Source organism: Octopus sinensis, linkage group LG10 (genome assembly GCF_006345805.1).
Source record: "Octopus sinensis linkage group LG10, ASM634580v1, whole genome shotgun sequence".
NCBI lineage: Eukaryota > Metazoa > Mollusca > Cephalopoda > Octopoda > Octopodidae > Octopus > Octopus sinensis.
This window is the reverse complement of record NC_043006.1, coordinates 57,022,775-57,046,801: the sequence shown is the minus strand read 5'-3', so window position 1 is coordinate 57,046,801 and position 24,027 is coordinate 57,022,775. Positions and strand designations below refer to the sequence as shown.

General features: G+C 37.4%; 1 protein-coding gene across 1 annotated transcript in view; it reads left to right on the top strand.

Moving 5' to 3' along the window:
* The window catches only part of LOC115216363 (ethanolaminephosphotransferase 1), a 132,763-nt gene extending 121,133 nt beyond the window's left edge, over window positions 1-11,630 (top strand). The window contains exons 7-9 of the mRNA XM_029785629.2: window positions 901-1,081; window positions 3,617-3,799; window positions 10,093-11,630. Coding sequence (XP_029641489.1) covers window positions 901-1,081; window positions 3,617-3,799; window positions 10,093-10,158 — 430 coding nt within the window. The 3' untranslated portion in view covers window positions 10,159-11,630. The remainder of the gene's footprint in view (window positions 1-900; window positions 1,082-3,616; window positions 3,800-10,092) is intronic.
* The last annotated feature ends 12,397 nt before the right edge of the window (window positions 11,631-24,027 follow it).

Genomic DNA, 24,027 nt, shown 5'->3' with positions numbered 1-24,027 from the left:
AACACCGTAATGATTTTTTTTTCCCCTATTTGTCAACTCGGAAGAAAAATTAATGCCTATAATAGTCTTTTGAAACATTTCTCTTGTTTGAGAATAGCAATAACAGGGGGAAATGCAAAATTTTGATTTCTTGGGTATCAGTGACTTGGCAGAAAACATGGACAAAAAGGATTTAAAGATTTTTAGAGAAAATCAGGTTTTTGGTGTGAATTGTAATGTGAGCCAGTGTCTTGAGAGTGTTGATTATACTTTGCAAATAAGGTTGAAAAATTTTAAAGCATTTTGTACCAATCAGGAAATTGTGATTTTATTTTTGTTATCTTTCACAACAGATGCAGGCTTGTGCCAGTGGCTTACAAAGTTAGCTTTGCAACCACATAGTTTGCAGTTTAAAACTGCTGTATGGCACCTTGGGCAAGCGTCTTCTACTAGAGCCTTTAACTAATCAATACCTTGAATGTGAAGTTTGGCTGACAGAAACTGGGCAGAAGCTCATCATGTATGTGTGTGTGTGTGTGTGTGAATGTTTCTACTTATTTTCACTTGATTATTTGAGCAGAAAACAGTGATACTTATTCATGCTTCCTGTCAATATGTCCTATAACTCAGTAGTTCCAGTTTATTGGGGATGTGAAAATCATTTTTGGCATGTGAAAATCATTTTTGGCCTGTGAAAATCATTTTTGGCCTGTGAAAATCATAAGAGTTAGTCACAAGATGGGCATTTGGTAAGATGTTGAAAACTGCTTCAGAAAGTCTCATCTAGGATTATGATGAATAAATTTTGTTTTTGTATCTACAGAACATGGTGTCTTATTTATAGTTTGTATTATAGGATACGTCACTGTTATTGTTGCCTATTGTGATACAGCTGATGTATTGTCTGGTTGTTTTCTTTAGGTCATACAAAAATAAAACTGGGAAAATGCGGTCTTTTACAGAAGCTACGCGGCCACTAGTTTCTACAGTGTTTCTTTTTACATTGCTTCTTCTCTGGGCTATTTTCTCTAAATATGAAATTATGGAGAAACATCCAAGGCTGTTTATGTGGACCACTGGTACAGCCTTTTCTAATATAGCTGTAAGTATTTCTGCTGGTGAGAAAATTACTCTCTCATTTTGTTTATTTTGGCTATTAGCATTAATTTTAAAATTATCACTGTGAGATTTTTATTAATTAACCTAATTATGCAACTGAAAAATTTCTCTCATCATGTTTACAGTTTGTATGTCATCAAGATAAATACTCTATTAGGGTGTGTTCTACAGGTCTGATGTTGCAATCAACTTTGCCTGGACACCATCTCTTTCAGAATTTGTTGCTAACTTCAGACCAAATATGATCTGGAGTAAAATATTCCAAAATGTTTCAGCTATTACTGTTTCATTTTATTTTCAGACAAATATATCCAAAGCATATTCCAATATGTCTTCCCTTTTTTTAAGATGGTAATGTGTACTAGAATATGCTTCCTATTTCGGTCCATTGAAGTGCTCACAAAGAAGCTCCCTTATTGGTTGTATCTCTTCAACTGTGCTGCAGAAGACTAGCAAGCTGCTGAATATAAATAATAGCAGAAATATAACTAACAATTCTTCACCATAAATATGGTGAATAAAAAATATTCAGGAAGAAGAGTAAATAAGAGTGTAAAAGATTTAATGTTGTGTCACATTCCAGCTGGGCCATTTGAGTGGATGGAATATTACTTACCATATGCTACAGAAATTCAACTGGAACTGGGCTAGCTGGATGATCTCGGGTGAAACCATTTCTTGTTACCTTACAAGTACTTTATCACTGTAAGCTAAAGAAACTTGTTATATATCATTTCTACTCTTTACACCATGAAACTATGTATTGGTGTACTGATCCAGCCTAATTTGTTTTGGCTATAGGAACAGAGCAGTAACAGTGACCCATTGAGTTTATTAATATGGCCGTTCATGATGCTTGCCAAATCACCAATGGTGTATGGCTGTTGTATTAGGTGTGCTGTCACACCCACTGGCACCAAATTTCAAGCAGGGTTTTATAATAAAGGCTTTCTCTTAAGATTTGTGATTAAATCAATGTGTAAGGTTAATATCTATAATGAATTTGCCATTTTCAATGGGTATGCAGCATACACCTAGAATATACGCCCCTGCAAATCACATGCATGTATGTGTACTTTAATATCATCATTTAGCATCCATTTTCCTTGCTAGCATGGTTTGAACAGTTTAACAGGATCTGACAAATCACTGGTTTATGTTGAGTTCTAAACTCTGCTTTGGCATGGTTTCCACAGCTGAATGCCCTTCATGATGCTAACCACTTTACAGTGTATTAGATGCTTTTTCCATGACGTTACCACTTAAGTAACTCAGAAGACAAAGAAAATGTCCCCTCAGCTAACTTTGGAGCATAGTTGAGAGGAAGGTGGTTTTATGCTGGGTATTGAGAAGCTAAGATGTGGTAGAGGGACAGGAAAAAAGAGTCTTGTTGGCTACCTCATTTTTATATAATAGTGGATCAGAGTAATTGGAAAGACAAATAAAAATGTTGGTGACAAGGTGTAAGGGCTTACTCTGAAGATACAAGAAGGTGAGTATAAACAAGAATACAGACAGGATTGGGAAGGGCAGGTGAGTAAGTTTATAAGAATGTGAGAAGAGTGAAAGATGACTAATGGAAGGTGGGTAGAGGTGAGGATAGTGGTGAACAGAAGTGGGGATGTGGACAGTGGTAAATATCAGTTTGGTGGGGTAAGGGGAAAGAATAGGAATGACTCAGGAAGGAGGAGGTGATAAGTGGGGATGAATAAAATGTAGATAGAAGAGAAATAGAGGGATGGTGTGTCTGGTGAGAGAGAAAGATATGTAGGTGACAAATGGAGGTTAGAGGAGGGTATTGTGAGTGGCAGACAGTTAAGAGCAGTGTAAGTGCCAGATATTAGAAGGTATTAAGAATGAGATATGGCGACCATAAGATGTAGCTCAGGGAAAGAGAGAGAGATAACTGGTGGCATAGAAAGGTGCATTGGAAAGTAAAGTTGGAATGGATGTTATTGAGAATTAAGGATAATGTTAAAAGAAAGTGGTTCCAAGGAAAGGGATGAAATATGAGTTCTATTTTCATATGATTACAACAGTTGAATGGTGCTGCAGTTAAGAGTGAAGCAGGATGGATTTTAGGGAGATTGGAGGGGTAGAACGCTTAACAGGGACTGATTTGGTGCATTTAAGATTTCACCTTTGTGCTGAGGGACAAAGGTGAAGTTTTTTCAAGCATGCTGAATTGCCAATCATCTTGTTTTTTTGTCATCTCTTCCTGTGTCTTCCTCTTCCACTAGTTCCATCCACATTTAATGATTGGTACTTCTTTATGCAGCTATTTTCAGGATTTAAAAGTGAGATAAGTGTACTCAATACATGCACTGTTTATTTATTTGATAAAAGCTGATTCACTCTACTATTTACTTTTTGGCTGTATGCTATTATTTAGACAAAATATAGAATGTAATTTTCATTTCATTCATCATGTGTAATCAGCAACAGAATGACCCATCAGTTTTTCCCCCCACATATATATGTGTATGTATGTAACCTTTACTTAACCTTTGCTTTTCAGTGTCGTTTAATTGTTGCACAGATGAGTAACACACGGTGTGAACTGATAAACATATTCTTGATACCATTAAGTATTATTGTGATAATAGCCCTTCTCCTGCAACCAGGACGGTTGGAAGTTGTCTTTCTCTGGGTATATTGTTTGGTGGTTACCGGCACACATGTTTATTATGGTGTATCTGTGGTAAGTGTTACTTTTCATTTCTACATTCATGTTGCAACCATTTTTTTTTTCTTTTGTTCATATCAAATTTTCAGAAAAGAGGAGTAGAGGGTTGACTGGTGTGATAGTAAATAGAACTTAACTTATACAACATACATTATAACTGGAAAATGATAAGATGGTCATGGCTGGCATGTCTTTAATCATAGGTTTATTGAAAGGTCTAGGTCCAAACAATAGCAACTTTTTTTAGTTCTGTATAACTTTGCCATCTGCAGTCAGTACTGGATGGATGATTGCAGATCAGAGTGCAATGACAGAATTGAAGTTGCCCTAGCAACCGTTCATATTATGAAGTATTCTTGGTATTCTGTTACTCATATAGGTCATCTTCCCAACAGAACTCATTCACACTATGAAGCGTGTTTGATGCTGTGCTTTTTGCAATCTTGCTCATTGATATAGTGGAATCATTGTTGTTGAATTAGTCTTACTGCTTATCTGCAATAAATCTCACAATTCTGAAGAGATTATAAATACTAATCAACAGTGTGTTGTAATGTTTCAACACCTTACTGGTGCCCTTAACACAAGACTAGCAACTAAAACTTATTGGTATATAAACACCTAGGACTAATCTGCATAATGTGCTGACTTATGTCTTCCAGAGCAGAACACTTCATAGGTGTTGATTCTTTGGTAGGACACTGTACAGTTACGTATACTCAGGGCTTTGTTTTTACCTATTTGCGTGTATAGATACAGCCAGGCACTGCCAAAAGATTAAGTTTGCAATCAAAGGTCCTGATCATAGTCCCACTGTGTAGCAGTGGGGTTTGATTTAGGCAAATGTTTTCCACCATAGTCTTGGATTGATCCAAGTATTGCAATTGAAATTAGGTAAGTGGAAAATAATGAAGCTCATCAGATGGGGAAGGGTATCTGAAACGAAAAAATCCAGCCTTGTCACATACATTTATACTGACTATGTTTGAAATTTTACATTATAGGTACCATTGTCTTTGGAATACTCAGCTGCTTACACTGTATCTTAATAAATAGGTAGTTCAGGTAATTGAATAGCTGTAATACTCATCAAAATTGACATTAGTTCCATTGAATTTTGTAAGGCTAGCAACATTTAGCATCACCTAGAAGCAAGTGCATAGGAGGATGAACTGTGTGAATCTCAGACTATAGTCAAAAGTCTAATGGAGCACATCGGTGCCGTGATTGCAGGATGAAATTATGGAATATGTAATAAGGTTATTATGCATGGTGCTAGCATAATTTATAGTTAATAGATGATGAGCTTACATCACTGTTGATTACTTTGTAGTGACATTGCTAAAGTTTCTGTATATTATACTTAACAATCTTTGATCTCTTTTACTCAAAACAAGTGCTGTTACATCTTTCTTCATTCTCTTTGAAAATACTGTCTGACTGATAGGCATGGTGTTACTCTCCAACACATTCCAATCTCTGATCCTCAGACATAGTCTCTTCACTTGTTTATTCTTTTGTAACCCACTCATTTTATATCCATCCTCTCCCTCAGGTACTGGTCTAATGGCAGCACCAAGTCCTTCCATCTAGAGAAGAACCTGAATTTTATTAGTCTCAAAAAGTCATAGGGGTAGCACCTTCCTCTAGAATAAACCATTTAAAGCAAAAGATGTAAAAATGAAAATTTGTAAAAAAATAATCCTAAACATGTTGGTGTTAGGAAAATTTAAGATTAAGTTTGGTGGAATGAATATATATATTGATATATACATGCATGTATGGGTGTTTGTTAAATACACAAGACTTGATTGTCTTCTTGCATTCTCTTCTGTTAGTTGATAGTGATCATCTGAAATACTTAGGCAGTTAAAGACTTTGATTCGATTACATCACCTCTTCTGTAACCAATAAAATAAATACCATTCTACAAGTACTTTGTTTAATTAAGTAAACTATATTCTCAAAGACAGGGCTCCAGTATGACTACATGATTCAATGACTGAAACGAGTAGAAGAAAGAACAGAAATAGTGCAAAAATGTATTTTCATAAAATGGAACGAGGTCAGAAACTGTTCCCAGCTACTCTGCAATTGTGTGCTGCACTAAATGAAAGCAGTAAATGTTAATGAGTGTGTGCACTTAGTGGTGAACAGTTGTTGATATTGTGTAAAGGCAGTGGCTTTTCATTCTATAAATAGTTCTGCTGAATCTCCAGCCTACTTCTACCACTTTTGCTTTAGATACAATCTCTTGTATCTAATTTCTCTCTCTCTCAAGAAAGTTATAAATCATTTTGCATTTTTGACCTTTCATATTGCTTGATTTTTCCTGGAATCATTTCTTTCTCTCTACAAACATACTCTCTTCTCTTCTGTCAATGTCTCTATTCTATCCCTGTCTCTGATGTCACTAGCTTCAGTGTGTGTCTTGTTTGTGTATGCACTGGTGGGTGCATTTATGTATGCCTTTGTCCATATATTTAGGAGTGATACACACATATATAATTATGTGAATCTTTGAAACACTATACATGTTTCTCATATATTCGAGTAGACATGCATATATATATATTAGATACATTTTTAACATATTTTTGTACCTGACATAGAGAAGGCAGAAAGTAGCCATGAATGAATTTTTTCAGTGTTTCTGTGACTGGTGATAAGTAGCTCTCCTCACCCTGGGAATTATGGGTTAAATAGTTACAACATAGTGGACATTGCTAAAGGTTCTCAAGGGCCAGGTTGTAGCATTGACTGGACAATAGATTAAGACTACTCCCTAAAACAGAAACACTCTCTTCATCAGGTTTCCACATAGTTTCCATCTGTTGAATTTCACTCAAACGGCTTTAAGTGACTTGTGGTTGAAGCAGAACACACTTATTTAAAGGTGTGGTGCAGTGGATTAGTTATACAGCAAACTTCTTGACTTCTCAGTCTTTCCAACACACACACACCTTCACATACACATATTCATATAAACATATATACACACATACACTCACCTTAGATATATTACACACTTTCAAGAACTACATTCTTAACCTAAATGGCCAACATAGTTGGCCTCGACAGACTTTAACCACATCCCTGCTGTATTCTTGAGGTATTCCTTTGTTTTGTAACATTCTTATCAGATGATTACGGTCTTTTATAATGATGTAATATTCTCATTCTTCTATTAAAAAGTTACGTAAAAAGCTGTTGTAATGAGCAGACAATTATCTATTGTATGTTGTTATTCATTTGATATATATATATATGTGTGTGTGTGTGGGTGTGTGCATGTATGTATGTGTATTTATATGTATGTGTGTATATTTATATGTATGAATGGATATATTGTGAGAATTTACAAAAAACAAGACAAAGACGTGTGTGTAAACAACAAATAGATGTATTAGTTTAATGCTCGGGAAGTGAGAAAGTCTTTTACGTTTTGAGCCTACACTCTTTGACAGAAAGGAACACTGAAATAAACATGTATGTGTGTATGCATATATATGTATGTTTATGTATGTATATATGTGTGTGTATATATATTTGTGTGTATATATATGTGTGTGTATATATATATGTGTGTGTATATATATATATATATATATATGTATGTGTGTGTGTGTGTGTATATATATTTGTGTATGTATATGTGTATATATGTATGTATATCTATATATGTATGTATATGTATTATGTGTGTATGTGTATATTTGTATATGTATATATATATATATGTGTGTGTGTGTGTATATATATGGGTATATGTGTGTATATATATGTTTGTGTGTGTGTATATATGTGACCAGTGTTCCACCAAGCCTGACCTTTCTTTCTTGGTTCGACTACCATCCATGTAGCATCTGTTATATTCCTTCCCATGACCTTCATCTCTTATGTTCCTGCCATAAGACTTCACTTCCACACATACCAGCTTAATTTAATTTATCCTTAGTCAAAAGACACCTGTTGTTTATGTCCTGGTATTTGTATTTGTAATTGTGTATCATTTCTCTGTTTTTTTTTCATCTTTGTTTTTGTATACATTTGTTTGCTTTCTTCCAAGGAGTCTAGTGCTCTTAGCTTAGATTTTCTTTGGGCTGGCCAGATAAGAGCAGTCTCGAGTATAACGGGCCAAAACTGCATAGATGATCTGGAACTCGACTAAGGATAGGCAGCTCCAAAGGACCTGTCCTTTTTTTTCCTATCCTTTTTTGTATCGTCTGTCAGGATGTTTTGTTGTCACCTGTTAACGTTCTTGTTCTATTTTTCTTTTTCTATATATAATATATATATATATGTATGTGTGTGTGTGTGTATATATATATAGTGTAATGGAAATTGCGGCTGTGATACCAGTGCCGGTGACAAGTAAGCGAACCATCCGATCGTGGCCATTGCCAGCACTGCCCCGACTGGCCTCCGTGCCGGTGGCACGTAAAAAGCACCATCCGTTCATGACCGTTGCCAGCCTCGCCTGGCCCCCGTGCCGGTGGCACGTAAAAAGCAACATCCGTTCGTAGCTGTTGCCAGTGCCCTCCCGACTGGCCTCCGTGCCGGTGGCATGTAAAAGCACCATCCGTTCGTGGCCGTTTGCCAGCTCCGTCTGGCACCTGTGCGGGTGGCACGTAAAAAGCACCCACTACTCTCGCGGAGTGGTTGGCGTTAGCAAGGACATCCAGCTGTAGAAACACTGCCAGATCAGACTGGGCCTGATGCAGCCTTCTGGCTTCACAGACCCCAGTTGAACCGTCCAACCCATGCTAGCATGGAGAACGGACGCTAAATGATGATGATGATGATGATATTTGTGTGTGTATGTATGTATGTGTATATATATTAATTCATTTTGCAAGATTCCTGGTGTAAAATTGTATGTTGAAACATGTATTTTGGGATGGTCATTTTTTTTTTCTCTAAATAAACACTCTCTATAAATTTTTTTCTACACTTGTTTATTACTATTCTTATTTTATTATTTTAACTCCTGTCCATTGTCCAGAAATCTTTCCTCCCATGTCACACGTAAAAAGTACCATCCGACCGTGGCCGTTTGGCAGCCTCGTCTGGCACCTGTGCCAGTGGCACGTAAAAAGCACTCACTACACTCATGAAGTGGTTGGCGTTAGGAAGGGCATCCAGCCATAGAAACATTGCCAGATCAGACTGGGCCTGGTGCAGCCTTCTGGCTTCCTAGACCCCAGTTGCACCGTCCAACCCATGCCAGTATGGAAAGCAAATGCTAAACGATGATGATGATGATCTGTGACCTCTTCAGCGACACTTTTCATTTTTGTGTGTTCTTACTCCACTTACTTCACTCTTTTCTTCCAAGATGTGTATCCTTATGTACACATGCATTTGTGTCCTTGCTTGTGTGTGTCATAGTTTTTAGCAGCAGTGTTGCCTTCCCCAATGTGGTGAGAGGATGGGTCTTAGGCCTGTTTAAACCTAGCATGGCTCATCCTTCTACAAGTTTGAGCACAGCTAATTTCTTCTAAATGAGAGAAAGACAGATTGTGACAGAAGGAGAAATATTGAGTCTAATATGTGACTTTATTGACCACAAAATGATGAATGTCATAGTAGTTGACCTTGGTGATATTTGAACACAGAGCACAATAAGCTGGGTCAATAATCACAAAGCTATGTATCTGATGTTCTGATGACTCTGCCAGATGGCTGTCTATTTATCTCTCTATCTCTCCATCTATTCATACTCACCAACACAAACAACATAAATATAGGGAAAAAGCAACTGTGACTCATGAGTTTTAATCAGTACTGGATAAAAACCTGCACTTCTGGAGCTGCAGCCCAGGGGCCTCCAGTAGCTGATTAAGTGACAAGTTAATGGGTATCACAGAACTTGTAGCTCTTGCTTCAATCCAGCATTGGCTGCAACTCAGGGTGACAGATGCTTTCTCTCTTCTGCCCACCAGTCTCCGAGGCCCTGAAAAGATACTAATTGTTGCCTCTTTGATTAAAGCATTAACCCTTTAGCACTCAGATTATTCTGTCCAATGTAATGCTTATTTATTTGCATTGTTTTGAATTTACCCATGCTTCGTCTCATAGCTTTTAAATTTCAATGAAGTGATTGTTTATTTTTAGAATGACATTATAGGGTAGGTGTGAGAGGCTGTGAATATGGCCATTGCCAGCATAAAACTGGCCGAATATTTGGGATATTTGGGCTAGATATGGCTGGTTTAAATGCTGAAGGGTTAATAATAAAAAAAAATCAAAACAGTGTATGCACATGTGAGTCTTCTAAATACATATGTTACTCTTATTTCTTGCAGGTGCGTCAGATGTGTCGTCATTTCAAGATCCATGCATTTTCTCTGGAGAAGTTGCCTGTGCAGTAATGTTTGGAACAGAAAGTCTCTTTTCTACCATCTTCACCTGCCATGATGACCCACTTTGTGCTGGAGTTTTTGACTATTTATTTCCAATTGCCACTCTCATACAATTAGCCCAGTATCTTCTTATTCCTTTACTCTAGATCACATCAAACATTAAAGCAACCCTCTTTCACTTGCTAAGATTTAAAAAAAAATTTTTGTAAGCAATGTGACTTAAATTATAATTATTCCATTTACAACATCTGTATGTATGACTCTGTGTGTGTGTGTATATGTATGATTCTGTGTGTGTGTATGTATGTAGACATGCTGCTATACATGCATGCATACTAAATGTACATGTACCGATACAGAAATACATGTGTGTGCATATTCAGGATAATACATGCACATATTTACATATGTGTAAACTCACACTCATTTATATGTACTCACACACGCATGCACACACACACACACTTAAACAGACATAAATGCTTATGTCTACTCAAACAAATGGACACGTATTCACACCCACACCAATGGACACGTATGCATACACACACGCACACATACAAATATATCTCTCTTTTACAGACACAAAAATAGCAGCATATGCTGTGCATGTTCTCATTACATGAATTGAAGACTCAAAACAAAAAAAAAAAATGCAGTCAATCAGTCTTTGAGACTAGAACGGTCTCTATGTTTGAACTGTACAAAGAGATTGTCAGGAATCTTGCTATCGACAGTACCTGCTTGTTTAGCCATTACACTAGGCATTGATTATTTTGACAAATTTATTATTATCTTCATTATTATTTATTATCATTATTGTTATTGTCAAGGCAGTGAGCTGGCAGGACCATTAGCACATTGGACAAAATGCTTAGCCACGTTTCTTCTGGCTCTTTAAGGCTCTGAGTTCAAATCCTGTCGAGGTCAACTTTGCCTTTCATCCTTTAGGAGTTGATAAAATAAAGTACCAGTTAAGTACTGGGGTCAGTGTAATTGACTTGCCTCCTTCCCTCAAAAATACTGGCCTTGTTCCAGAATTAGAAAGAAACTATTGTCGTTTGTTATTATTAGGGTGGTGGATTTTCAGAATTGTTAAAGCATTGGAGAAAATGCTTGGTGGTGTTTCTTCTGGTTCTTTACATTCTGAGTTCAAAGTCATCTTTGCTTTCATCTCTCCAGGGTCGATAAAATAAAATACCAGTAATGTACTGGGGCAGTGATATCGACTAACTCCTCTCCTGAGAAATGCTGGTTTTGTGGCTAAATTAGAAATATGTTGTTATTACTATCACTATCATCATCATTATCAAGGATGTGGATTGATTGAAATGGTAGAAAAGTGATATAAAATGCTGTGTGGTATTTAGCTACACCCGTTTATGTTCTGACTTTGAATTGCACCTGAGTAGTGTTGACTTTAATCTTTCCAAGATCAATAAAACAGAGTATCAGTCAGGTACTGGGATCAGTATTGTCAACTATGCCCTTCACCTCAAAATCTGAGAGCTTATACCTATGTTAGCAATTATTATTATTACTACTACTACTACTATTATTATGAACGGGAAGGCAATGAGCTGGAAGAATTGTTAGCATGCCGAATTAAATGCTTAGCAGTATTTCTCCCGTCACTACGTTCTGAGTTCAAATTCTGCTGAGGGCATCTTTACCTTTCATCCTTGGTAAAATAAAAACCAGTTGAACACCAGTGTCAGTGTAATTGACTCATCCCCTCCCCCAAAATTGCTGCCCTTGTGGCAAAATTTGAAACCCTTGTTATTATAAACAGGTTGGCTTTATTATCTGATTAACATTGCAATTCATTTCTCTCTTGGGCTGGTAGAATTAATACCACTCACTCTACTGGGATACTGTCTACCCTCTTGAAATTTGTCCTAATATCAGAGATGATGGTAACTCTTTATGTTCTGAGTTCAAATTCCGCTGAGGTTGACTTTGCCTTTCATCCTTTTGGGGTTGATAAAGTATCAGTTGAGTACTGGGGTCAATGAAATCGACTATCCCCCTCCCCAAAATTTCAGATCTTGTGCCTATAGTGGAAAGGATTATTTATGGGTAACAGATGGGTGAGTGATGGAATAAATACTTTGCATCCCTTTACATTGTGATTTCAATTTCAGCCGGAGTCAACTTATTTTATCACCTCTGGAAGTCTTAAAGTCATTTACTGGTTTCAGCTTAGTTGACTGTTCCACTGTTTTTGGTCCTATGCTAATGTAAGAAATCATTAGCTATGTATGAAGTAGATACTTTGGAGGTGCTCAGCAGTGGGTGTCATCAACTGGGGATCAGATCACCTCCCTTCTCTTCTCTCAAATTTGTACCTTTGAACCCTCGTTAAAGATTACTATTGTCGCCTCCCTTAGGTAATAGATTGACAAAATGAATTTTACCTTGCAGCATTTGATTACATCTTTTCACAGTTCAAATATCATCAAGTCTTTTTCAGTTTCATTAGGTTGATGAGACTGATTGTATATCCTGTATAATTACCAAAAACTATTATCATTATAAATGTGATAGACAAAATAGAGAAATTGAGAGCAAAGCTCAGTAAACAGCTGGAGAAAAGAGAAAATGCTTTGCAATATTTAATTATTTGCTCTTATGTTCTGAATTCAAACCCTGCTGTGATCCTGTGTGTCTTCTATGCATTTAAATTTCTGTTAGTCTTTCATCATTCTGATGTTGATAAAATGAGAACCTTGTGAAGCTACAAAACTGACCATTTGCTCATGTTAGAAATCCTTCTCGTTAGCATAGGAGTGAGTATCTGAAATGGTGGTGTTGAACAAAATACCTTGTATTTAATTATGAACCTTAACATTTTAAATTATTATCCTGCCAAAACTTTTTATTTTTCTTTCCACTTTACAATGTCAGTGCAATTGAAAAACCAGCCAAGGGACTAACCCTATATATCATCAGATAAGCTCCATTGTTGAGAAGAAGGAGTCTTATTCTTTTCTTCAAAATAAATAACCTTGTATCTAATTCAGAAACCTTTGATTGCCCATATTCATTGAGAGGATGAAATACTAACCTACTAACACCTCATTTTAATTGTATTGAAGCCAGCGAAGGAGCTTCTTCATCAGTCATGGGCAAACTGCAGTTCAAAGGGACTTTATGAATGGCATGCCTAAATGAAAAATTACTTTTAATTCTTTTAGTAGTGTGGTTCACCTGATGATGAACCATGTCTTATGCAGCCCAGTTCTCAGAAAACGTTGTCCATGCCTTTTTTACATGGTTGTTTGTTGTGCTAAAAATTGCAGCCAGAGCTCTGAAATCATAAAATATGTTGGAACTGCTCAGTTCATGAAATCTTAAAGAAACAAAATTTACTATGGTTATAGGTAGAAAGACTTCGATCATACAAATTTTGTAACCATCAATTGTATCTTGGTGGTTGATATTGGATTAATTCTTAAGATAATGCTCTTAATTTTTCCATCCCTAAGGCTTCTTATATATATGTGTGTGATTTGATGTGCTTTATGCTCTTATTGGTATGTATAATTTATGTAGGAGTTTTATCTAGGAAAACTAGTAAATATGTGACAAAGAGTGAGTTGGGAGTGGGGAGAAGCTGCTTAAGTAGGATAGCTTCTCCTTGAATCTACCTTTGCTTAATTTGATAGTTTGAGGTTTAAGCTCACATAAATATAGAATCACTTTTGTCATGTGATCTTGCAGGATGGGTTATCACAGGTTCCTTCTTGGTTTCTGCTTCATGTCTCACACTTCTCAGATGAATACTGGCGACTAAGAGGCAGAGGAATATTTTCAACAACTAATCATCTCTGTGAAATGACTTTCATCCTTTACTTGGGACATCCCCACAATTGAATTCTTCGTAAGACAAACTGGTCTGGTGTTTCGTTTGTGTGCGTGCGAGCGCGTGTGAAGCAATTGTTTACTGTTGTTTTTGCAAACTCTTTTTCATGCTGGCAGGCATTGGATGGGACTTTTTGAAGCAATGTGTTACAGCTGGATGTCCTTCCTGAAACATGTATGCACATGATATGCACATATATGTATGCACGTAGATGTTCATGTACATACATGAAAGTATGTGTGTGTGTATTGGTACGCATATACATGTATATATCCTCATGTCTAGATATGTATATACGAATGCATATACTTGTAAATGTACACGTATGTACATTTATGTAATACGTTATACATATAATGTATGTTGCATTATGTAAATATAGGTCGTGGGTTCTATTCCTATATGCCGTGACGCTCTGTCCTTGAGCAAATCATTTCATTTTGTGTTAGTCCAGTCTGTTCATCTGGAATAAGCATCAGTGTATTGTTGGTGGAGCCTTCCCTTTTTCCAGCTGTTACTTCCTATATTATCTGCCATGCCAATATGTCTGATGGTGAAAATCGCTTTTGTGTCTGCTTATGGCGACATGCCACCGTAAACAGCGAAAGCCTGATACATGCTACCAAGTCATATTCACTTGTGAGTGACTAATGTATTATTTATGTTTGAATGTTTAAAAGTGGTCAAAGTTGTGTGGTTAAGAAGTTCGCTTCCTATCCATATAGTTTCAGGTTCAATCCCACTGCGTGGGGATGTCTAAGTCTGAAATGACCAAACCTTTGTGAGTGAATTTGGTGGATGTCGTACGTGCTTATGTGTAGGGGAGAATGTTTTTTTTTTGTCATGACACCACGTGATGGTTGTAAAACGAGCGTCACTGTCGTCGGCCAAGGCAGAGTGAGGAGGGTGAAATATTTCCTAGCTTGGAAACAGGTGAGGGTTGGCGACAGGAAGTGCATCTTGCCGTAGAAAATTTGCCTCAACAAATTCTGTCTGTCCCATGTAAACATGGGAATGTAGACGTTAAAAAGATGGTTATGCATTACATATTATGTTTATAACACATGTCTTGTATATTATGTTATGTGTTTGTAAATTATGTATATAGAAAACAATTAGGCCTGCATTTGTAAAGTTTTTGTGTTGTCTGAGTTTTCTTCAACTGAATCGTTACAATCTGGTTCAGATAAATTTGAAAATAATAGTATTACTCAACCATCTTCGGTTTTTCAACTCAGTTATTTTATAAAATTTCATCTTTCAGTTAAAATTTTCAGTTTTTAAATGCTTAAAGAAGTAAAGTTAGAAAAAAAAGATAAACGATGACTTAACATTGGAAAATTGTTTTTATTAGCATAAAAACTCTTCTGAGTCATAAACAAGGGTGGAAGAAAAGACGTCTTTAATGATTTTCAATTATTTTTCGCCAGACAAGTCACTTGTTAGACACCAACTGTAATCATTTAAAGCAGTGGTTCCCAAACATTTTCAGGATGCCGCCCCCTTGGTGCCCATGCCAAATTCTTAGCCCCCACCCTCTCTCACTCACCACAAACATAGACCACTTTCTGAAGTAGTTTCAAAACAACTGTATTTCACAAATAAAACTTAACGTAATTTGCCCATTACTTTGTTGTTTATACATCCATCGTCCTCATTTGGCCACCCCATTATCGTTCCAATCTTCTTCAATATCCTCTCCTCCTGTATCTTTCCACCGCCCCCAGGCGTGGGGGCAGTACCGCCTCATTTGGGAACCACTGTTCTGAAGTGTTAATGTCCCGTTGCCCCTGGTAACTTTCTTACATAGTATGAATATTTTGGAATCATTTTCCTTGTTCCTCTCTGTGGTTGATAAAATGAGTACCAGTTGATCACTGGGGTCAATGTAATCGGCTTAATACCACCACTCCTCTAAATTGCTGCCCTTGTGCCAAAATTTGAAACCATTATATTAACATACCAATACATCTAAATACCAGAGAGCGTTGCCTTAAGTTACTCATTTGCCAGGATATCTGGGTTCTATAGACTCAGGCATTGCTTTGTTGTTAAGGTGCTCGTTTTTCTACTGTGTAACTTGGCAAGCTTGCCCAAGTGCTTTTTACTATAGCTCCGCGCGGACCAAATCCCTGCGAATGAATTTAATAGACGGAAATGAAAGCTGTGCGTGTCCTTCTCTTAATATCACGTAATAGTTGCAAACAACTGTCTGACCATTAGGAAATATTACCTCACTTGGAGGCAGGTAGGGCATCTGACTAGAAAATCTACCTCAGCGAATTCCATCTGACTCCTGCAAGCATGGAAAACTGAAAGTTAAAACTAAAAAAATATGTATATTTATTTTAGCACGTTCCTGCTGAGTAGAATTTAAATAGTATTCGCTGTGGGAAGATCTCAGAGAAAAATGTTTTCCCCATAGATTTGATGTGTGTGCAAAAACAAATTTTTAAGAATATAAACATAGATTTTTCTTCTCTGTTACTATGCTTACATTTTAACTATGAATCATACTTCGGTTTTGCGTAAAGAAATTTCTTTAGTCGGTAATGTTTTTTTCTCCTTTTTTTTTGTTTTCAAATCTCATTGGTTTGACCTAAAAGAAAGGGCTGCATCCATAACTGTCATAGGCCTGTTGAAACTAATGAAACCAAGCTGACAAACTTTATTTTTGAAATCCTACAGAATATGGAGGATTCCATGAGGTCGATATTCTGAGAAGGACTAAGGCTGGCGTTAGTGGTTGGTGTGGGGCTTGAGGAAAAGTGAACACAATGTAGGTGACGAGATGAGTTGGGTGTGCCCGAGTAGAAGTGGCATGATACTCAATTGTTCTGATAATCAAAAGCCACTCTACAAGGTGGAGAGGAGACAGTGTCTGTAATCTAGAAGTTGAAGTGGTTTGGTGAGTTATTTTATCAGTCATTTTATGTTATTTTATGAGTCAGTTGGGTAACTTTCCTTTGGGCGTGGCCTTGGATCTCTGTACGTTGTAATAGCACCGCCATCTCAAATATGGGAAGAGTACACCATTGGGTTCAGTTGTGTTTTGTAGAGAATTTATAGTTGGGGATGAAGAATTTTTCAGTTCTGGAGAGGAAGACTAGTGTTTGGTTTTGCTAAGAATGTGTTCTCCATGAATAACATTTATAGTAACGTCGAAGGGTCTCGTGTGCCGTTTTTGTTTAGTGGGTGTGGTGCTATAATATTTTTCTTGGTAAGTGTACTGACTGGATCTTCGAGTTGTAGAAGGAGATAAGATTGGTATGACTTTTGGAGAATGTTTTCCAGGTCTCTGTTTATGGAGACAGTGTAGATTTGTCAGGAATAAAGAATGGTGTCTTCTGCATAGGAATAGATGTTGCGGGTGTTGGTAGGTGGGTAGTTGAAGTATAGGGGGAGCTTTGGGAGGATTGACCAAATCCTGAGAGCATCAAGGTTTGTAGTGTTAGACAGATGGAGCTTCTTCAACACACACTAATCTGATGAGAAGCCGCCAATCCCATTGGCTGCTGGTAGATAAGCAGTTTTCCTTGGTTTCAGTAACAAACACGGTTGAAAGCTTTGCTATATTGTCAAGGGGGATGACACTGTTTTCCTCAAATTTCTTTTCATGATATAGAAAAATGTCACCAGTAGATCTGATTTTACGAAAACCAGGTGGGGAGACTAGGTATCAAGGAAAGCTAATGGCTGTCTCTGAGATGATTGGACGATAGTTGGCTGGGTCAAACGAACTGCTTTCTTGGGAATTGGACTCTGGCATGTTTACAAAGATCAGGATATATCCGAAGAGAGATACGGAAGAATTTATTTAGGGTAAGAGCTAGCTATGGGTTGTTTGACTGAGGTTAATGGAAGAGGGGACGTTGTTTTGTGGGGAGTGAACATGTTATTGCACTTGGCATGATGTGGTAAGTTCAGAATGAATAGGGGTTTAGAAAGAGATGTACCTTGTAAGGAGTTCGAGACAAAATTGGTTGTAAATATGGACACTTCTCATGTGAGTTCTGTTTGAGAAGCTACAAAAAAGATTGCCCGAAGTTGAAAGAGAGCATTTTGGAAAAAGACCAGAAGGCTTCGACCTCATGTTGAGGGCTGTTCGATGCGCAAAGCCATACTTGGCGGTTCGGATGATAGTCGTGCAGGATGTATAGTACTGAGTAAAAGTTTATCCTATTCGTTGGGCTGAGTGATTTTCTACGAGGGATGTGGGCTGTGTTCTTAGTCTAAACTGCTGCAAAGCAGCTATTAGCGCACAACTTACTAAGCTCATTTGTTGTAAGCATTACTTTGGGTGGTTGCAGAGAGACTTATTTAAAAATTGGGTTCAGTCATCCGTAAAGCTGTTTGTAATGTGTCAGGAGTGAATGTGTGTGTGTGTAGCCATGAATAGTTAGAAGAGATCTTACGAAGATTCAGCAGTGAACTGATATATATCATAGGGTCCTGGATATGGTGGTTGGATGAAGTGTACATGGTGAGTGGTTGCGATAAGACAGTAACCAGACAGACCAATAATAGAGAGACAGGTAAGTGTTTGGAAGTCAGAGAGAACAAAGGGATACGAGTATGGGATGAAAATAATTAATGTAGAGTTTTGGGGACTATGAAAGATTCGGTCTCTACCCTAACAGCATTAGTATGGGACTAGTGTGACTTATTAAAAAGAATTGTGAGTGTTGAAGTTAGCGGGGATGGTGGCTTTGGAGAGGGTTGAATAAAGATGAGGAGATTGGGCCAGAGTAAATGGAAATACATGTAATTGATATCTAGGGAAATGGTGAGAAAAGTATGTAGCAGATAGCGGTGCTCCAACATGGCTGCAGTCAAATGACTGAAACGAGTAAAAGAGAGAGTAAATATTTCTAAAAAAAGAAAAGGAAAACAGTGACAAAAGTTGAATAAGTGTGAAAGTGTTAAAAAATAACTGTTTGATCCGGTACTTCTTTTCGTTTTTTTAAAGCCTAGTATTTATACTATCGGTCTCTTATGTTGATCCGCTAAGGGGACAATGACACGCACACATATATATTCGACAGGCTTCTTTCAGTTTCTGTCTACTAAATACACCCTCACAAAGCTTTGGTCAGCCCCAGGGCTATAGTAGAAAACACTTGCCGAAGGTGCAATGCAATGGAATTGAACCCGGAACTATGTGGTTGGGAAGCAAGCTTTTTACAACACAGCCACATCTGCGCCTATGTTAAATGAATATATTTTTAATAAAATGAAAATTTCCATGATTAATGCATACCAAACAGCCATAACAACAAATTCACTTTTGTTTAACTCTTGGGGGCACCACCATTTCTTTTTTAATTATGCTTCTATCTCCGGAAAATTTCATTTTAATAAAAAAAATATTCATTTATTAAATTCCAGAAGATGAAAGGGTGGATAGTCCTCAAAAGTAATTTTTTAAAATATTATTGTAATCTACGTCATCAGAATGTATGAAGAAATAAAGTCGAGGTGTGTGCATTTATCCAAAACTCAACTTGCCTGCCTCTGAAAAAATTTTCACAATAATTTCCAATACAGGCGTAGGTGTGGCTGTGTGGTAAGGAGCTTGCTTCCCAAACACGTGGTTCCGGGTTCAGTCCTGCTGTGTGGCACCTTGAGCAAGCATCTTCTATCATAGCCTCAGGCCGATCAAAGCCTTGTGAGTTGATTTGGTAGACGGAAAATAAAAGAAGTTCATCTCTCTCTCTCTCTCTCATATATATATATATCACATGACCGATCAGTCCATCAGGTGTAGTTACACACCGCTGGTCACAATGTGTTCGCATTATTTTAGCCTTCGAATGACGCCACCCTGCTGGCGAAGCGAGCAGGCCAACAGAAGAAAGAGTACAGCAGGGATCACCACCCCAGAGCCTCGAGGAGCTTTTAGGTGTTTTCGCTCAATAAACACTCACAACACCCGGTCAGGGAATCGAAACCGCGAGTCCGCTGCCCTAACCACTGGGCCATTGCGCCTCCACACACACACATATATATATATAGAAAGAGAGATAGAGAGATAAAAATGGTGAGACAACAAAAGAAAGAAAGAGACCTCGATATTATGTAGAGTAATTTATGGCTACCGAATAATTGTCACATTATATTTACATATATATATATGTGTGTGTGTATAACAAAGTGAAGTTGTAAGATACCGCACGAGTGGAAATATATATGAAAGAAGGTTTGAAAATGCAATTTTAAAAGGTGTTTATTCACTTGACCGGTTTCACTGTTTTAGAAAAAGATTGTAAAATGTAAAAGCTTTGTAAAAACTTTTTTGTGTTAAATACTGGTTGTCACAAAATATTACAATACATATATACATTCTTTGATAATAATAAGAAAAATGTTAAAACAGTTTACAAGGAAAATAAAAAGTTCATTGAAAATATTAGGATTTCATTAAAAATCATGTCGTTTTCAAGTATCCAAACAGAAAATTATAAGTTCAAAAAGGTCATATTTTGGTGGTGTATATATATAGGTGAAAAAGTTGGTGTGTGAAAGCACGTGGTTAGATGTATAAAAAATAGAAAAGAGTATTTTAAGGTTAAAGAATATATTTAAGTCGTTATGTTAGAAAAATGTTAGAAAATTTTTGTGAGTAGTAACATAGTTTTTGGAGAAATACCGGTTTCGTGTAGGCTTTTCAATTTCTCAAAGTTCTTTACCTACATCGTGTCATGTCTTCGTTATGAAGTGCAAAGAGGAGTTCCAGGCAGGGGGAGGTAATAAGGGATTTCTTCCGGTATATTTATTTTTTAATGGGATGAGTTTCTCTGTATAAGAATGTTAGGATGGTTAAGTTCAGGCTTATATTTTTCAATGAAGAATGTTTCTTTGTTTAATCTAATTTGTGTTGGTGTTGACAGAATGGAAAGATTAAAAATTGTGGTAGCAGTTGCTTTGCACATTTCTCAATATGCTCACTAAAGGGTATCATTTTGTATTCTGGGAATGCAATCTGTTGTCGATGCTGAGTGATAATCCCGTGGACCCTACGTAGTTTTGGTGGCAGCCTGAGCATCTTATGACATAAATTATGTTTTCAGAAGCACAAGTAAAATTAGATCTGATCTTGAATTTTTGTCCCTCTTTGAAAAGGAATTCTGATCCTTCTAGAAGGTTTGGGCATGTTGCGCAGTTTGGTCTACCACATTTTTTAACTTTTGCATCCGTAATTTCAGAGAACAATTTTGCCTTTGTGAGAATCTTTTTAAGTGATTTAGGTTGTTTGTAGCTTTTAATGATTTTATGTATGTTTAGAATTTCCTTTAATTTGGGGTCCTTATGAAGTATTGGTAAATTCTGGGTGATGATGGTGAAGGCTTCTTTGTTTCTGGGGTTGTATGTGGATATGTAAGGCAGTATTTTCGGGGAAGGTGTGTTGTGTTGAACTTTTCTCACAGTTTCTATGTCTATTTTTGTTGCACGTCTGATCCCATCCTCTATGAGTTGAACTGGGTAGTGTCTGTCAATTAGGGTGTTTTTGAGTTCTTGTAGTCTAAAGTTCCTGGTATTTTGTTCTGACACTATTGTGCATATCCTTCTTGCAAGTTTTAGTGTGTCTTGGGTGGCATGAATCAAAAAGTAGGTATTGTTTGGCGTCTGTGGCTTTGTAAAATATGTCTGTTTCTATTTTTAGGTTAATTTTCTTAATCAGTATAACTAAGAATGGAAGCTCCTTTTGGTTGTACTCCATTGTGAACTGTATATTTGGGTTGATGCTGTTCAATAGGTTTTTTAATTTTAGGAGTTTATCTGTGTTTTCATTCCAGAGTATAAAACAATCGTCCAGGAATCTTTTCCAATTCTTTTTTATGTATTGAGAAAGGGGGTTTCCAAAGGTCGATAAAGATTCCTGGTATATAACTATTTCCCGGTATCCCATTGTTAGGTTCACAATGACTGGTGCTGCCCTTGTACCCATAGCAATTCCGGATTTTTGACGGTAAAACGTATTGTCAAACACGAAGTGGTTATTTTGTAGGATGAATTCAACCGATTTAGTAATGAATTCTTTACTGATCCTTTTTGGTATTTCTTCCGGGAATTGGTCCAGCCAGAACTGTATTGCCTCTAGTCCATAATTATGAGGTATACTGGTATATATATGTATATATATATGTACATATATGTATATATGTATTTATATGTGGAGCGGACTCGCGGTTTCGATTCCCAGTGTTGTGAGTGTTTATTGAGCGAAAACACCTAAAGCTTCACGAGGCTCCGGCAGGGGATGGTGGTGATCCCTGCTGTACTCTTTCACCACAACTTTCTCTCACTCTTACTTCCTGTTTCTGTTGTATCTGTATTTCAAAGGGCCGGCCTTGTCACTCTCTGTGTCACGCTGAATATCCCTGAGAACTACGTTAAGGGTACACGTGTCTGTGGAGTGCTCAGCCACTTACACGTTAATTTCACGAGCAGGCTGTTCCGTTGATTCGGATCAACTGGAACCCTCTTCGTCGTAACCGACGGAGTGCTTCCATCATGTATTTATATGTATACATATATATATATATATATATTATGTGTATATATATGTATATGTATATATATATTATGTGTATATATATATGTATATATATATTATGTGTATATATATATGTATATATATATTATGTGTATATGTGTGTATATATATGTATATATATATTATGTGTGTATATATATATGTATATATATATTATGTGTATATGTATGTATATTATGTATATATATATTATACATGTATATATATATATTATACATATTGTATTGTATTGGCATCCTTTCTGTCTCGGGAGACAATGGAGTTGCGCATAAAGTAGTCTAGTCCAGCTTTTATATTTCATGTCCTGATACATTTCCTGCTGTGGCTGTGTAGTCCTATCCTGGACAAACACTCCCTCTGGCAGGTACCGCAAATGTAGCGAAGACTGTTCCTGGCTGGTTGTAGTGCCATAGTCTCTTGTTTACGTCTCTTCCTTTCTTTCCATTTCTCTCTCTCTCTGTCACTCCTTTGTATTCCCTCTTTAACAGTACGTCGCCATTCTCCACGGTTGCCGGCAACTGCCTCCCAACCGCTAATATTGATGTTGCAGGCCTTCATGTCCCTTTTGCAAACCTCCTTGTAACGTAAGATCGGTCTACTCACAGACCTAGTACCCCTAGCAAACTCTCCGTAGAGTATGTCCTTGGGGATTCTGCCATCTTTCATACGGCTAACATGCCCAAGCCATCTCATACGTCTTTGTGTGAGGAGTGCAAACATGCTTGGTATTCCTGCTTGCCTGAGGACATCTTTGTTGGGTATATGATTCTGCCATTTGATGCGGAGGATTTTTCGGAGGCAGCGCAGGTGAAAGATGTTTAGGCAACGATCTTGGCGTGTGTATAGCGTCCAGGTCTCACTTCCATACAGTAGAGTGCTGAGTACACATGCCTGGTAGATCTTCATTTTCGTGGTCTTGGTCAGCTTATTGTTGTCCCAAGCCCGTTTGGAGAGTTGGGCCATCGCAGCAGCTGCCTTGCCAATGCGTATATTGGGCTCAGCGTCAAGGGATAGGTTGTAGGTGATGGTAGAGCCCAGATAGGTAAACTTCTCCACCTCTTGTAATCTGTGGTCTCCGATATGTATATTTGGGATGTCCGATGTAGCCTGACCCATGATGTTGGTCTTCTTAAGGCTGATAGCTAAGCCAAAGTTGTTACATGCTTGCTCAAAACAGTTAATGAGCCTTTGGAGGGCTTCTGTGTGTGTTACCAGAGCTGCATCATCAACAAATAACATCTCCTTGATCAGGACGTTTCTGATTTTGGTCTTGGCACGCAGGCGCGAGAGATTGAACAGTTTCCCGTCACTTCTACTGTGCAGAAACACTCCATCATCTGATGTCTGAAAGGCATGTGAAAGTAAGAGCGAGAAGAAGATGTCAAACAATGTAGGAGCGAGGACACAACCTTGCTTTACCCCATTTTTTATTTGGAAGGCGGCTGATGTTGAACCA